General features: G+C 37.2%; 3 protein-coding genes across 4 annotated transcripts in view; 1 reads left to right on the top strand and 2 right to left on the bottom strand.

Moving 5' to 3' along the window:
- tesk2 (testis associated actin remodelling kinase 2) overlaps nucleotides 1–3,587 on the bottom strand; it is a 39,336-nt gene extending 35,749 nt beyond the window's left edge. For both annotated transcript variants that reach the window (XM_007552012.2, XM_007552013.2), the window contains exon 1: nucleotides 3,136–3,587. The gene's annotated coding sequence lies outside the window, so the exon portion shown is untranslated. The remainder of the gene's footprint in view (nucleotides 1–3,135) is intronic.
- Nucleotides 3,588–4,420: 833 nt separating this feature from the next.
- LOC103137975 (zinc finger protein 768) lies at nucleotides 4,421–6,521 on the top strand. Its single transcript, XM_007552011.2, has 2 exons — nucleotides 4,421–4,922; nucleotides 5,592–6,521. Exons 1-2 carry the CDS (start codon nucleotides 4,622–4,624, stop codon nucleotides 6,482–6,484), a joined length of 1,194 nt encoding a protein of 397 aa, XP_007552073.1. The 5' UTR covers nucleotides 4,421–4,621; the 3' UTR covers nucleotides 6,485–6,521.
- Nucleotides 6,522–7,889: 1,368 nt separating this feature from the next.
- Nucleotides 7,890–13,443, bottom strand: part of nectin4b (nectin cell adhesion molecule 4b) — a 32,808-nt gene continuing 27,254 nt past the window's right edge. Inside the window, exons 12-16 of the mRNA XM_016671456.1 lie at nucleotides 12,341–12,644; nucleotides 12,079–12,154; nucleotides 11,788–11,847; nucleotides 11,057–11,257; nucleotides 7,890–10,344 (exon numbers count right to left, since the gene is read on the bottom strand). Of these exons, the coding sequence (XP_016526942.1) occupies nucleotides 10,066–10,344; nucleotides 11,057–11,257; nucleotides 11,788–11,847; nucleotides 12,079–12,154; nucleotides 12,341–12,644 (920 nt within the window). The 3' untranslated portion in view covers nucleotides 7,890–10,065. The remainder of the gene's footprint in view (nucleotides 10,345–11,056; nucleotides 11,258–11,787; nucleotides 11,848–12,078; nucleotides 12,155–12,340; nucleotides 12,645–13,443) is intronic.

Raw genomic sequence — 13,443 nt, 5'->3', positions numbered from 1 at the left:
GTTTTTATGTTAAGGTCAATAGCTTCTTTGTTGATCTGAAAGTAAACAAACCCACTGAGAGACAGATAAGAGATAAGATGTTTTGTTTGTGACAACAATCTAGGTTTGAAAGAAATTTGTACTTTTTTCCTCTTCAAGTTTAAATATCTGTTTTTAAAAGATTTTCATATTGGCACCAATAATCACCATCAATACTTTTATCTCACTATAGTTTTAGATGTGATGTTTTACACAAGTAGCAGAGAAAAATGAATGGCTACATTTGGATAAATAACTGTTTTGGATAAATAACTGTGTAGATGATTTTTACAATCCAGAGAGTCATTTAGCTTTCCTCCTACAAAAACCATATTTTTCTAGACCTATAATGTAAGTGCAATAAATAAGAACTCTATAAAGTTGATTATCTCACTATTGACATTGAAGAAACAAACTTTTTATTTTTAAAACCAAGAATAACATCAAACTTTTACAAGAAGAGAACGGATGGATTTCTTGAATAAATGCTCCATATTGATCCAAAAATTGAAAAACAAGCCCAATAACAAAAACACTAATTTACTAAAAGTATTCCTTGAACTTTTGCTGCCATTCTGTTGTGCAAATTCTATCCAAATATTTCCTTAAGAGCTATTAAGCGTAGCCTTTTTTTAGCTTTATGTACACAAACTCTGCTCAGTTCTATGATATTTTCCACCAAGTTATTAAAAGCTACCAAAGAAGGTCCGAAGAGCCGCATGCAGCTCTACAGACCCCTGCAATACAGAGTCGCAAGAATCACAGGGAAAGTTTTCGCATTTTCCTTACTGGCAAAGATCCAGTGATGAGGAATTCATATCATGAAATAAACAAGCAAAATAAGCTCGTATATCTCATATGTGTATTTTTTTACATCTACAGTAACCCTCAATGACGTTTCAAGTGCTAAAATACACATATAGGCAAAAACCACCCATGTTGATTACTATATTTGTTTCCAAACTATACCCTGCTGGCTTCGTATTCCAATGGTATGCATTTAGAATACCACACTAAAGGGACACTGGGTGGAAATTTAAAAGTCTGGCTTTTTTTCCTGTGTGTAAAATGTGGCCTGTTGCTACTTCAAAACAGATGGGGCATAACACCAAAGCAGCCTCAGGCTGAATACTGTAGGAGCGGTTGGAGAAGGGCGCTGAACAGCTATCCAGTTATCCAGCTGTGTCCTAGTGGATTACAGGCTAATGGGACATGTCATCAATAAATCAAAAGATAAGTGATGTTATGATGTGAAGGTTGCAGCAAATAGTTTAATGTCACTGCAAAGATTTAAATAACTGCAGGCCAATCTCCCAGCTGCCATTTCTTCTGAAATTTCTGGATGTATAAACTTAACTAGTTTAATTCTAAATTACCAAACATTTCCAGTAAGGTTTCAGGAAATAGCTGTTAATTCTGGTGTTCCTCAAGGACCCCTCTTGGGACCAATTTGATTCACGCTATGGCACTGTGATGTCATCTGATTTTTGTTTTTCTGTCCAACCTGAATGTATCAAATCATCAAGCAACTTGTAGTAACAAGCAAAGGTAATGAGCAGTGTAAATACAGAACAGAGTTTAAAATTATTTTATTCATTAAGAGTGTAAATAAAATAAATGCCCCCCTTCACAGTTACTTTTTCTGACACACAATCAGGTTTTATTACTGCCAGACCTGGACAATAAACAAGTGACAAAACTATTTCTATGGCTTTGGGAATCCAGTGAAGTGCAGCGAGAGCCATTATCCGCAAATGGAAAACACATGGAACAGTATTGAACCACCCCATAAATGGCCTGGCCGCCCAAACAAAATTACTCCAACACTAACTTATGTAAAGAACTGCATGCCTCACCAAGTTCTATCAAGGTCAGTCGTTGTGGTTTAACAATAACTAGCAGACTGATTGGTATTCATCTAAAAGTTAAAACTTACACAAGGACATTTCTCACTTTTACCAAAACCTTCTTAATCACCTCCAAGACTTTTCAAAAAACTGTTTTGTAGACCAATGAGTCAGAAGTGTGTCTTTTTATGAAGGTGTGTTTCCTGATGAATGTGACATAAAACCAATATAGCATTTCAGAAAACGGTCATATTGACCTATGAAACACAGTGGTGGTGGTGTGATGGTATGGGGCTGCTCTGCACTTTGGTTGAGCAGCAGGAAACGGCACACAAGCAAGTCCACCTCAGAAATACAATGTTTTAGAGTGTCCTAGTCAAAGTCTGTACTTAAATCTGATTGAGAAGATGTGGCATGACCTTAAACAAGCATAAATGCTTAAAAACCCTTCAATGTAGCCAAATCAAAACAATTCTGCAACTAAGAGTGGGGCAGAACTCCTCCACAGTGATGCAAAAATATTCATTAACAGTTATCCCAACACTTCATGGCAGCTGTTTCTACAAAGGGATGCCAAACACTTTGAGGATTAGTCAGTAGCAGTGCAAACTTTGAAAACAAACTGCTTAAAATACATTAATTCCCACTAGGTTTCCTTGTAATTATTAGTGTCTCAGCCTTTTTTGCAATAAGTAAATTTTTTTCTATTACTGAACAATACTGTAATCAAATTTCTTGTTTTAAATGTGCTTTATAAATCAAGTGAATTTGGTTTAAAAAGACCAAATTCACTTGGTCTTTTCAAGTGACCAAGTGAATTTGATCACTTGGCGTTTTTGTCTCTCCTCATACAATGTCTGCAAAACACTAAACATTTAAGTGATCTTTTAGATGTTCCTTCTGTACACATAAATCAACAATAGCAAAACATTTTAGCGAGGTCACACAAAACAAAAAAGCAAAGCAGTCTGATATCTGACCGCAATCAACTGTGGTAAACATCCATTATGTGTAAGTGTGTGCATGCCAGTCAATCTTCAATGGCTTACAAGTAATGAACAAACTAACGGGGCGTGTAGTAAAAACCTGTCACTACCTGGATGTAAATGACAGCAATTATACAAGTGGGTAAAATACATACATCTCTAGATTGACTTCTGTTAATTTGCTAAACGTATAATACAAACTTCGGAGGGAAAATGTAAACAAATACCAGAGGCAGTGGCCATTATTAAGGTTTGCCCCTGTTAGTGTTCAAAGTTTTACTCACCTAGTCTTATTTCACGGAGGAGTTTCCAGGAACAGTCCGGGCTGGGCTCCATGCCTGTACCCGGATACATTTCTGAGAAAATGACGAGCTAACTCCGAAACACGGCAGCTAGCTCAACGATAGCGAATGGGCTAGTTTTGTCAACAAAACTGAAGCGGAGCGAAGAGCTAACACACATTAGCCTGAGAGGGAGAGCCTGCAAAACACGCACTTAACAACAAGTTGCTCCCAACAACGGCTTAGAAGTCCTTTTATCCAGCGGTTGAACACCAAAATCTAACACTTTGCTCCTGTCGTTAATTAGTCTACACATTGGTAAAGTGTTGCGGTTTTGTTATCCGCTCCTCTGATAATATTTCAAACGACTGTCGGTGTTTGACAGCTCCGTCGTCTCCCTGCTCTGACTCCGCCCACTTTGGAAGGGCACGTCTGTCAGCCAATCAGCGTACGAGCTGCTTTGTCGCGCTAGAAGTTGGAAATGTGCTAATTAAGGTTTAAATAGCGGGAGTTAATTTGGTTAAAAGATTAGGGAGACACTGTTAGTTGAATATTTTCCAACTTTCCGTCCATATATATATTTATACCTGCGTTGTACAATGCAGAATAACGTTTCTAGTTAGTTAGTTTGTTATTTGTGAGGGACAGTTGTAACTCTAATCTTAATATTAGAATCTATACTTAGATGTGTTACGTCTGCTTCTTCTGGCTCATTACTATTAAAACAGTCTGTAGCTATAATTTTTTTTTCAGAGTTTGCTTTTTCATGTTTAGTCGTGTTAAACTCATTGTTTTTATTATTACCATGCTCGTTGTTGTTACTTACATTGTACATATTAAAGGTGCTCTATAAATAAAGACTGATTGACGAACAGTTCTTTTTAGAGCCAATAGTTGACGTCTTCACTAAAGTAGAGAGAAGTGAACTTTGGTAAATGGCAGTAAAACATTACGTGACCTTCCAGACTAGTAATTAGGTTGCAAGTAAACTGCATGCATTACATGTCAACACCATCTACAATAACTCTTTGAGGAATTTGAATTAATATGAGTTAAAACAACAGTTAATTTTGCTTTGGAGTTGACAAAGTATTTTGGATTTGGAATTTGAATAAGATTTGTCATTGTTTGTGTGTTTAAAACACTTAGGTACATATGATATACCTGAAAATTATTTTTCTTTGTAAAACATTGTTTTCAATAAGATGGAAATGCAGCCCCACCTAGTGGACAGACATGGGAAGCACTATTGGCTTTCATAATGTTTTCCTGGTCAGAAAATTGTAGCCAATCAAGAGCGCCGAATATCCTTATCACGTGATTAATGACCGTTTCCTGTTTCTATTGTGTTACACATCCATGGTTTGGCCTCAAATCAGTAAATGTGAACTTTTAAGGTGAGAACTTCTGCTGCTGTTGGATTTGTTGTCGCATATAAAAGTCCTGTAAAACCCCACTGGCGTTGCTTTAGCCAGCGAACCGAAGCAACATGGCTAACAGCAGCAGCAGCAGCAGCAACAACAACAACTGTGTGGCTTTCCAGAGCAAGCTAACCTCCATAATGGAGATGCTGGCTAAAGCGGCTGTTATGGAAATCAGCAAGCTGTGGGAGGAGGGTTTCGCTGTGGTTCAAGTGGAGCTTCTTCGGAGAGAGAGCGAAATCAAAGTCCTGAACAGAAAGTTGATATCAATGGAAAACGAGCGTTTAACGGCTCTTTCTCAAGCAGCAAAGTCCTCATCTTTACCAAGGAGAGAGCAGCAAAATAATCTGCCGCCACCTGCCGGCGAAGGTAGGAACAGCAGCTAAAACACTGGATGGGCCATTGGAAAAATCCAAGTATTCTGCCTCTAAATGCTTAGATTAAAGTCAGAAATCTTTTTATAATGGCCCCAAAATATTTCTGCAATTGCAGCTATATGCATGACAAGGAATTTTATGTACTCACTTTTTAATTACAGAATATTGTGGCTACCACAGTAAGAGCAGTTGTAGCTCAATGAATTAAAACAATCTTAATTTATTATAGTAGTCATGTAACTTGTATTAACCTACTTCAGTAATTCCATTCACTGAGATTTCTGTATTACAAATTCGTACTTTGTTGCAATTATGTAATATTCAAATTTTGAGTTTTTATTAGTTGTAAGCCATTCAGTTTAACATACATAAATGCTTGAAATATATCACTCTTTTGTAATGAAATAAACTTCAGTTTTGATTTGGAATACTGAAATTAAACTTGCAGTGAATTTATTTAGATGCATCTGGATTTTGCATGTGAGAAACAGTTTAACACATACTCTATACATGATAAATAATGAATTTTCTTGTAATATACAGGTTGCTGGTGCAACTGATTTAATTTGTTGATTATTCATTTTGTTGCTTAAACTTAATAAGATGACTCCCTTTTACATTTCATTCTCATTAAGATGACTTTTTCCTTTTTTTATTTCAGGGCTTTCAGTAGAATCAGTGCAGACACTGCCTTCAGATCAGAGCGTTCGGGATAAAGCAGACTCTTCAGGGAATAATGAAGCTCTGCTACCTGTTCAGATGGAAGAAAAGGAGAATGCTGCAAAGCAACGTAAGTCAGATCTCTGTGAATCCGAAGATAGAGATGATGAGGAATTTGTAGTGAAGCTGGAAGAGGATGATGACGTTGAGATTGTGGAGCAGGAAGTGGATTTGAATCCCAGAAGCAGCACAGTGGGTCACCATGAACGGCTCCAACGATGTGCTGAAGCAGCACCAGAACAAGAGACCCAACACTGGGTGTCTGTTTCAGTGGGAGACAGCGACACGGAGGATGATTCTGACTGCTTCTTCGAACCAAACCATCTTTCACACAATCTGGACTCAGAAATCTTACTTATTCAAAACTCTCTGGACATCTTCGATAACTCAGCGGAGGCTGCTCATTCTGATCGGCTCGCGAGGGACAGCAGGACGCTTCAAGGTGCTTCAAGTAAATCCAGCGCTCCCCTGACTTTCAGCCAATCACAGCCAAGTCAGCAAACATCACACCATGCAGAAAGAGAAACAGCTGTTGGGTTCTTTTTAGAAAAACAATGGCGAACTAAAAACACTTCAGCTTTCAACCCCGACAGGAGTCTGTTTGCTTTAAATGAGCCGGAGTTGCATAAAACTGCAGCAAGTCGACGCATCAAGGAGAAATGGTACATCTGCCCGTTCTGCGGTAAAAGCTTCGACCGCGTCAGCCACCTGCAGATCCACCAGCGAATTCACACCGGGGAGAAACCGTACACGTGTGAAATGTGTGGCAAGAGTTTTTCCCAGAGGAGTAACCTACGCACTCATCAACGAACTCACAAGGAGGCTCTTTCTTAAAACGTTTTAATTCAAATACAGAGAAGACGATGAAAGCTAGAATTTACTGTGTTTTCATATTACTGGAATATTGTTGCTAATTTTTACTGTGGAGCGGTTTTACAATACCAACTTAGGATTTGAGGACAAAAACTAATTATTTTATTGTGATTGAATATCCATCCGTTTTATTCATTAAGAAAAACATTTTGGGGTTAAAACTAATTATTTTTGTAATTTATTTAGACTATTAATCAAATAAAAAAATGGTCTAACTTTGGAGATTTTTCATTTAACCAGTAAAGTGAATATGGAGACACACATAAGCACACACACACACACACACACACTCTTAAGGCCAGTTTAGGGAAGCCAAATAACCTAACATTTTTTGGACTGTGAGAGTATCCAGACAAAACCCACAAATGCACAGGGAGAACATGCAGAAAGCTCTAGATCATTCTTGGTGCAAACTGCACAACTTTAGCTGAAATAGTTTTACAGTTTATTTTAGATTTTTTCAAAAATTATCATAGTTTCTTAACCCAAAGACAGATTTGTGTTGTTCTACAAAAGTTAGCTAGAAGTAAATTTTTGGTCGCCCACAGTTTAGCAGTTTAAGAACAAGTGGTTGTAAAGGCATTTCTTATGTTAATCAGTAAATGTATTGGAAATTATCAGTGCTGCACTTATCAATTCACTGATCAGTCAGGTTTGAGGGATTCCTGAAATGTCCTGAATTAGAGCAGAACTTCGCCATAAAACGAAAAATGTATGTGGGTAAATTGAGGCCATAAAGTTTGTTTAAATGACGAAAAAAAAATACACTGAAAAAAATTGAAACAAACATTAAATCTAAAAGATTTAAAACTGAAAAAAAGATTTGAAATTGAAAATAAAATTTGAAACTGAAAAAGGAATATGAAGTTGAAAACAATGTTTAAAATTGCTTTTTGTGTTCCAGGGGTATTTTCAGTTTCAGATTTTGTCAGTTTCAATCTTTTTTTCAATTTCAAAATAATTTTTCAGTTTCAAGTTTTTTTTTCCAATGTCAATTTTTCTTTCTTTTTTAACAAACTTTATTTTACAACAAACTTTTCAGCTTTGTGTCAAATTAAGCCAAGCTCATTACCTTTACGGTAATGAGCTTCTTGGAAGTTTGAAACTCATCTATTTATATTTTTACACCCAGCTAAGCAGCTGTTCTGGTTCATCTTCTCTGCTTTATTCCTGCTTTATTCCCAGCCCAACCTGCAGCCAAGCATATAATCTCCTGGGCGAAACAATAACTTTTGCCTCCTGGGTGTACCTTCACGTTTCTCATCGTCCCTTTATAACCACAGCTTAATTTTCCCATCACTGGAAAAAGAAAACATTAATACATGAAAGTCAGAACCATAATAAACCTCAACAGCCTCTCAATGACTGCTTTTAAAATCCCATATGCTGTAATTTTAATAATAAAATCTTAGTTATTTACATTTGACTTCCTTACAATAAAACACATATACAAACAATACTCAATATGTTCAACAGAGTTTCTTCATACAAAATAAAATGTCCAGTTCATCCAGCTGCTCATCATTTACAGTCCAGTTTTGTCCAATAAAATCCACATTTTAGCCAGTTTTCTTCAAATGTGTTCATTTTTATCACAGTTCCTCCCTTTACGCTTTAGTTCCTGCAGGTAGCTGTTGATGTTTCACATGTAGCCACACCTGTGAGCCATAACAATATGGCCACAGATAGTAACGTGAGTAATACTGCTTTTGTTCTGCAGGGGAAAATGCATCCTGTACATAAATCAAGAGAGACTTTTTAATGAGTAAAATTTGTCGAGCTGCAAAACCCGTTTGACCCGTAGAAAAACAATAAAGATCATATAAATCTAGCAAAATATATACATTGAAAAATGTAGTTTATGTAAGACTAAGTATAGTAAACTCTATAGGCTTGGGCCAGCATGAGATTATCATATCTGAGTATTTACACAAAAAAAGTAAAACATTGTCTCTGTTTTAGTTTAAAACAGAAAAGCAATAATTACTCCAACTTCTGCTAAAATTACTCTATTGCTTTATATTTTTACATAAATCCCACCTATTTTTAATATTATTTTCATTTTGATGCAAAGACGTAAGTGAAAAACACATTTAACTCTAGGTAAATGTAATAGTTTTTAAGTGCTTATTGATTTTCAGCTAGATCTGGTCGGAAACATTGAACCAGTCAATGAGCGGGGCGAAAAATCAACCTACTTATAGAAAGTATAAGAAATCCCAAATTTTGGAATAGAGGAACAGAATAATAAACCTAAAATTATGTTTTAGCAAATCTTTAATCTGCGTAGAACAATCCAGCTCAAGTTTGGCCACTAACAGTTCAGATTCTAGATCAGAGCAAATTAAATATTCCAGCTTCCTTGATAAATAATTTAATAAACCTTTTAACTTTTAGCCATTTAATCATCCACTTCTTGTGCTCGGCCATTTTGACTGCAGTGCTTTCATTGTGTAAAACATAAGAAAGAGCCCAATTCCCATTTACTAAACATGAAAATAACCAATAGAAAACTTGTTGGAGGTAAAACTGACATAACTGTTTCTTTTCTCTCTCTGGAGTGTCGGTGCTGCCCGATGGTGCTATGACGCCCTGGACAAAGAGCCATTTTGCTCACATAAACTACCACTGATGTCAAGGTTAGTTCTTATTAGAAATACACACTAATATTGCATTTCAGGCACTAAGGCACTGCAAGGTTTCCCCTGGTGTATGTATTATAAGCCTGGCAGGCCACCAGGCTTAACTTGCTCCCACCAGGCTAAACGTGGTTTTTTTATTTTAAATACGGTTTTTATGTACAAGTAAAATTGACAGTACAGACAAATGAAGCTAGGTTTATAGCTGGCACATTGAACTGGACACCAGAGGGTGCGCACCAAGGTTCCCACACCTACTGGTTGGCCTCATGCTATTATTTCCAAATTATGATGCCCATTCATGGACCTCCAAATTTTTGTAATTAAACATTTTTTTAACACAAAAACACGTTTGTTGATGGACTGCTCTAGTGCCCCTACCACCGGGATTAGCAGGTTTTCTAGGGGAAACCAGGTACTGTCACATGTTCATTGATGCAGGATGTACAGTACAGTGAGTCAGTAAACATATAATAAATCTGTTTTAATAATCTTTTATCTCTGTAGAATAATCAAGTTCAAGTTTGTAATGTAAAGTCAGAGAAACTAAAGTTTGTAAGATTTCTTGATGACAGTGAGAGTTCTCATTCAGATGACCTGATGTTTAATTAGAGGAAACGTCTCCAGTCTCTGTAGATCTTCGAAGATTCAATGATTCCAGAGTCGAGGAAGCTCTCTTCTTTTAGTAAATGGCACAAAAATATCCCCAAAATATTTTAAAATGTTCTTGTTATTGCAAAGTAAGAATAGAAGTTTAGGAGGTCAAAAAACAAATAAAATAGTCTTTGTTGGCATTCTGTCCATAGTAGTTAAATACTTTGTTTTTTCAAAATAAAAGTCTCTGTCAGAGCAGAAATGCTGACAGGCTTTTCTCATTTCCAGTTATGGAAGAAAGTCAGAGGTTTAGATAAGTTGTGGTTTGTAATAATTTTGGCTGGGCAGGAGAATGGCGTTGGGATTCTCTCTGGGCCTGAGGACCCCATTGCTTTCATAAAACATTTTACTGAGAGTTCCCTCAAGATGATGCCGACGTCTCCCTTCGTCATCCTCATGTTCCTCTGTTGTGGAGGATTCAACGACCGAGTCGTCTTCCTGTAAGTGACCCAGGTCCGACTCTTTATGACCGTTACCATCGTCCTGCTGGACCTTCAGGGGAACCAGTGATGAAGGAAGGCCTGAATCCTGAAGGAAAAAGCAAAACAAGTTACATTTGTTCCATTGGTTCTATTATTTCTTCTGCTTAAAAGAAGTGATGAAAAGACACAGCTTAGCTTGACTGTGAAAATCACAGTTCATCAGGTGAGGAACCCGTTATAACTGGTTGCATTTCTAGTTTCTTGTGCTTTTAGTTGTTCTTATTGCTAATGAATTAACTGTGATTCACCACATTTTCTGATTCAGTTCCACTAGTCACACACCAGGCCTGACTACTGCCTGACCAGTGTAATTAAACTTTAATAGATGCTGTTGGGCAACATGAAGAAGACTAAAGATCTCAAAAGCAACACCATCATGCCCAGATATAAAGAAATGTAAAAACAGATGAGAAGCAAAGTCAACAGCTGTTTCCATTGAATTGCCACTCAAGTAGTGAGCAAGCTTTTAAAATGTCGCAAAAAAAGAAAAAATCAAAAGCACATTAGCAAGCAATGTCACTTACATAGTGAAAGTTTGACCTAAAGAGACTTGAAAACCATGCTGTAGCTCAATTTAATTTCTCCTAAAAAGAAAAGTGGACTCAGTTTCCTCCACAGAAAAAAAAAAATCTGACTACCAGTTTTTGTTTGTTTCTGTTTTTCCTCCATCTCTATGAAACCACATTGAAAACATAAACAAACCATCACATTGCAAACAAAGCTACATCACGCCTAGCCACTCAGGCGCTGACGCATACCAGCGACATGTTGCTGTTCTTCACAAACGACTCCACCCGTTTCCTGCGCTCCTCCTTCTCCCTGTTCATCTCTACGGCTCTCAGGCACTCTCTGTCTTCGGTCCAGACGACGGGACGCCCGTATTCGTCCCGTGGCACCTCTACTGTGGGTCCCCACCTCCCACCCAGAGTGGACTGGCTGCCCTGATAGTTGGGGGGCTCCTGCAAAACAGGGAGGTGGAAGTTTTTTAGTAAACGTCCAGCAACCTGGAGAAGTATTTATTTGTCTTAAGCTTGACATTTTGTCATGTTAAAGCCACAAAGTTTAATGTATTTTATTAAAATTTAGTAAATTAGACCAACACAAATATAGTGCATATTTACAAATGGTTAAAACCTGCTTTAAATATTCACACTATTGTATTTCAGGCTGATTTACTGTATTCATGATGCTGTTTGCACTACAAAAACAGAATCTTACCAAGTATTTTTGGTCTACAAATATCTTTCTACACTTAATTTCATGATTTTCTCTCCATCTTAAAGAGATTTTTAGATTCTTTTCTGCTCCTTCCTCATGTGTGCTTGTCTTTGCATTTTCTGTGAAGTGTAATTATTAAGTGATTTACAAACCATTTCATTCTCTTATACGTAACTAATCCATTGGAAACTAATATACAACATCGTTTTTGAGTCCTGCTAATCCAGGATTTAATTCCTTCTCATCCAATCAAGATTTTTTTCAAACTCACCAGAGACATCTGGCTGTATTTAGTGCGGCTGTCTACTCTGAGTAAGGCATAATCTTCAGGCTGCAAAATATAGAGAAAATATTTAGTATTTTTAGTGAACATAAGTGCAGAAAATTAAAGCAATTCACTCTGAGTTTCATGTACAGAAGAACTCCATCATGGTTTAGTCTGATTTGTTTGAAGCTGCAGCAAACTGTAATTGCAGACTTAAACAGCTCCACCCAAACCGGACCCGAGTGCCAACCTGAGGTTCGTCTCTGATCTCTGAGGTACCAGGTGTTTTTTTTATACCTGAATTCGTGAAACTGAGCCGGTTGAGTTCAGTCTCCTGAAGGAGGCTTGTCTTGAGAGAGTGCTAATTTCGTCCCTAGAAAAGAAAACAAACAAAACGAGCCTATTTAGAGGATTTATGGAATAAAGCGTGTCTGAGAATGTGACAAGTTAAGCACTCGAAACCAAACGTTTAACAGCCAATCTGTCATCACCGCTTGAGCTTCGAGTGAAAGCCTAATTTAGTTTCTCACTCCACTAAAGAAAACCTGGCACAGCTCACTTTGTTTCCTGGAGCTCCATCTTCAGCTTTTTGGTTTTTCTCAGATGGCGGCGTTTGACGACCAGAATCACGACGAGCAGCACCAGAAACAAAGCGCCGGCCGCGGCGCAAACAATAATCAGCACCAGGCTTTGCTGCGGCAGATTCTGCAGCAGCAGGTTCCGCGGCTCTGTCAGGAGAAAGTCAAAGCGGTTAACAATGCTCACCTGCACCAGTTTTATCAGTGTGTGTTTATATACATTTAAATTATTTAATATTGTACATGTGTACAGTGACAAAACAATAAATTCAAATTCAAAACAGGCTTCGGATTAATGTTGCTCTGAAAAACTGTACATATTAAAGACAAATCAGTGTCATATTTTTAACTAAAATTATTTTGTACCAATAGATATTAGTCTCAATCTGTTAAATATTGCCCCATTTCTAAACTCTACATCCAACCTGAAATGCTTGAGTAGTTTATAAATAATCAATTTAAATAATATTTTTTACTGGAATAACATTCTGTCTCCTCATTCATTTGGTTTCAGGGCGTTACATATCATTACTGCTTTCACTGCAGCTTTTTAAATGGATTTGTTGGCCTTGAATGACATGGATTAACATGCTTCACTTCTTATAAGTTTGTCAAAAGCCTTTAACCCTCTAGCTCATGACAAGTTTTGCCTTCGTTTCTGCTCATAAGCAGAGAGTTCACCTCAGCACTCTGTCCCATGTGTTTTACTGTTGGCAGTGTGTATTGTAGTGGTTGATCTTTTTCATATTTCCTCACATTGGAGCCACAAAATTAAATGTACTTTATCAGGATTGGAGATGGACAGAGCAACACATGTGAAGAGGAAGGAAAATAATATGTGAACTTGGAAATGTGTTCCTAAAAAATCTGAAAAATGTGGCAAACATTTGTTTCTAGCCTCCTCAACGCTTTGTAGAACCACCTTGTGTCTTTGATTGGTATCATCTGTGAACGGATTCTTAGTTGGATTTATTTCTAGACTTCAATTGTGCCATTCTAACAAATTAAGCTTTGATCCGTGCATTATTCTGCAGCTCTGACTGGAAGTTTAGGATCCTTACAAGTTTCAAGTCTTTTTGCCACA

The sequence above is a fragment of the Poecilia formosa genome, unplaced genomic scaffold (assembly GCF_000485575.1).
Source record: "Poecilia formosa unplaced genomic scaffold, Poecilia_formosa-5.1.2 Scaffold45, whole genome shotgun sequence".
Taxonomy (NCBI): Eukaryota; Metazoa; Chordata; class Actinopteri; order Cyprinodontiformes; family Poeciliidae; genus Poecilia; species Poecilia formosa.
The sequence above is the reverse complement of the archived record's forward strand: the minus strand, read 5'-3'. Positions and strand labels throughout refer to the sequence as shown.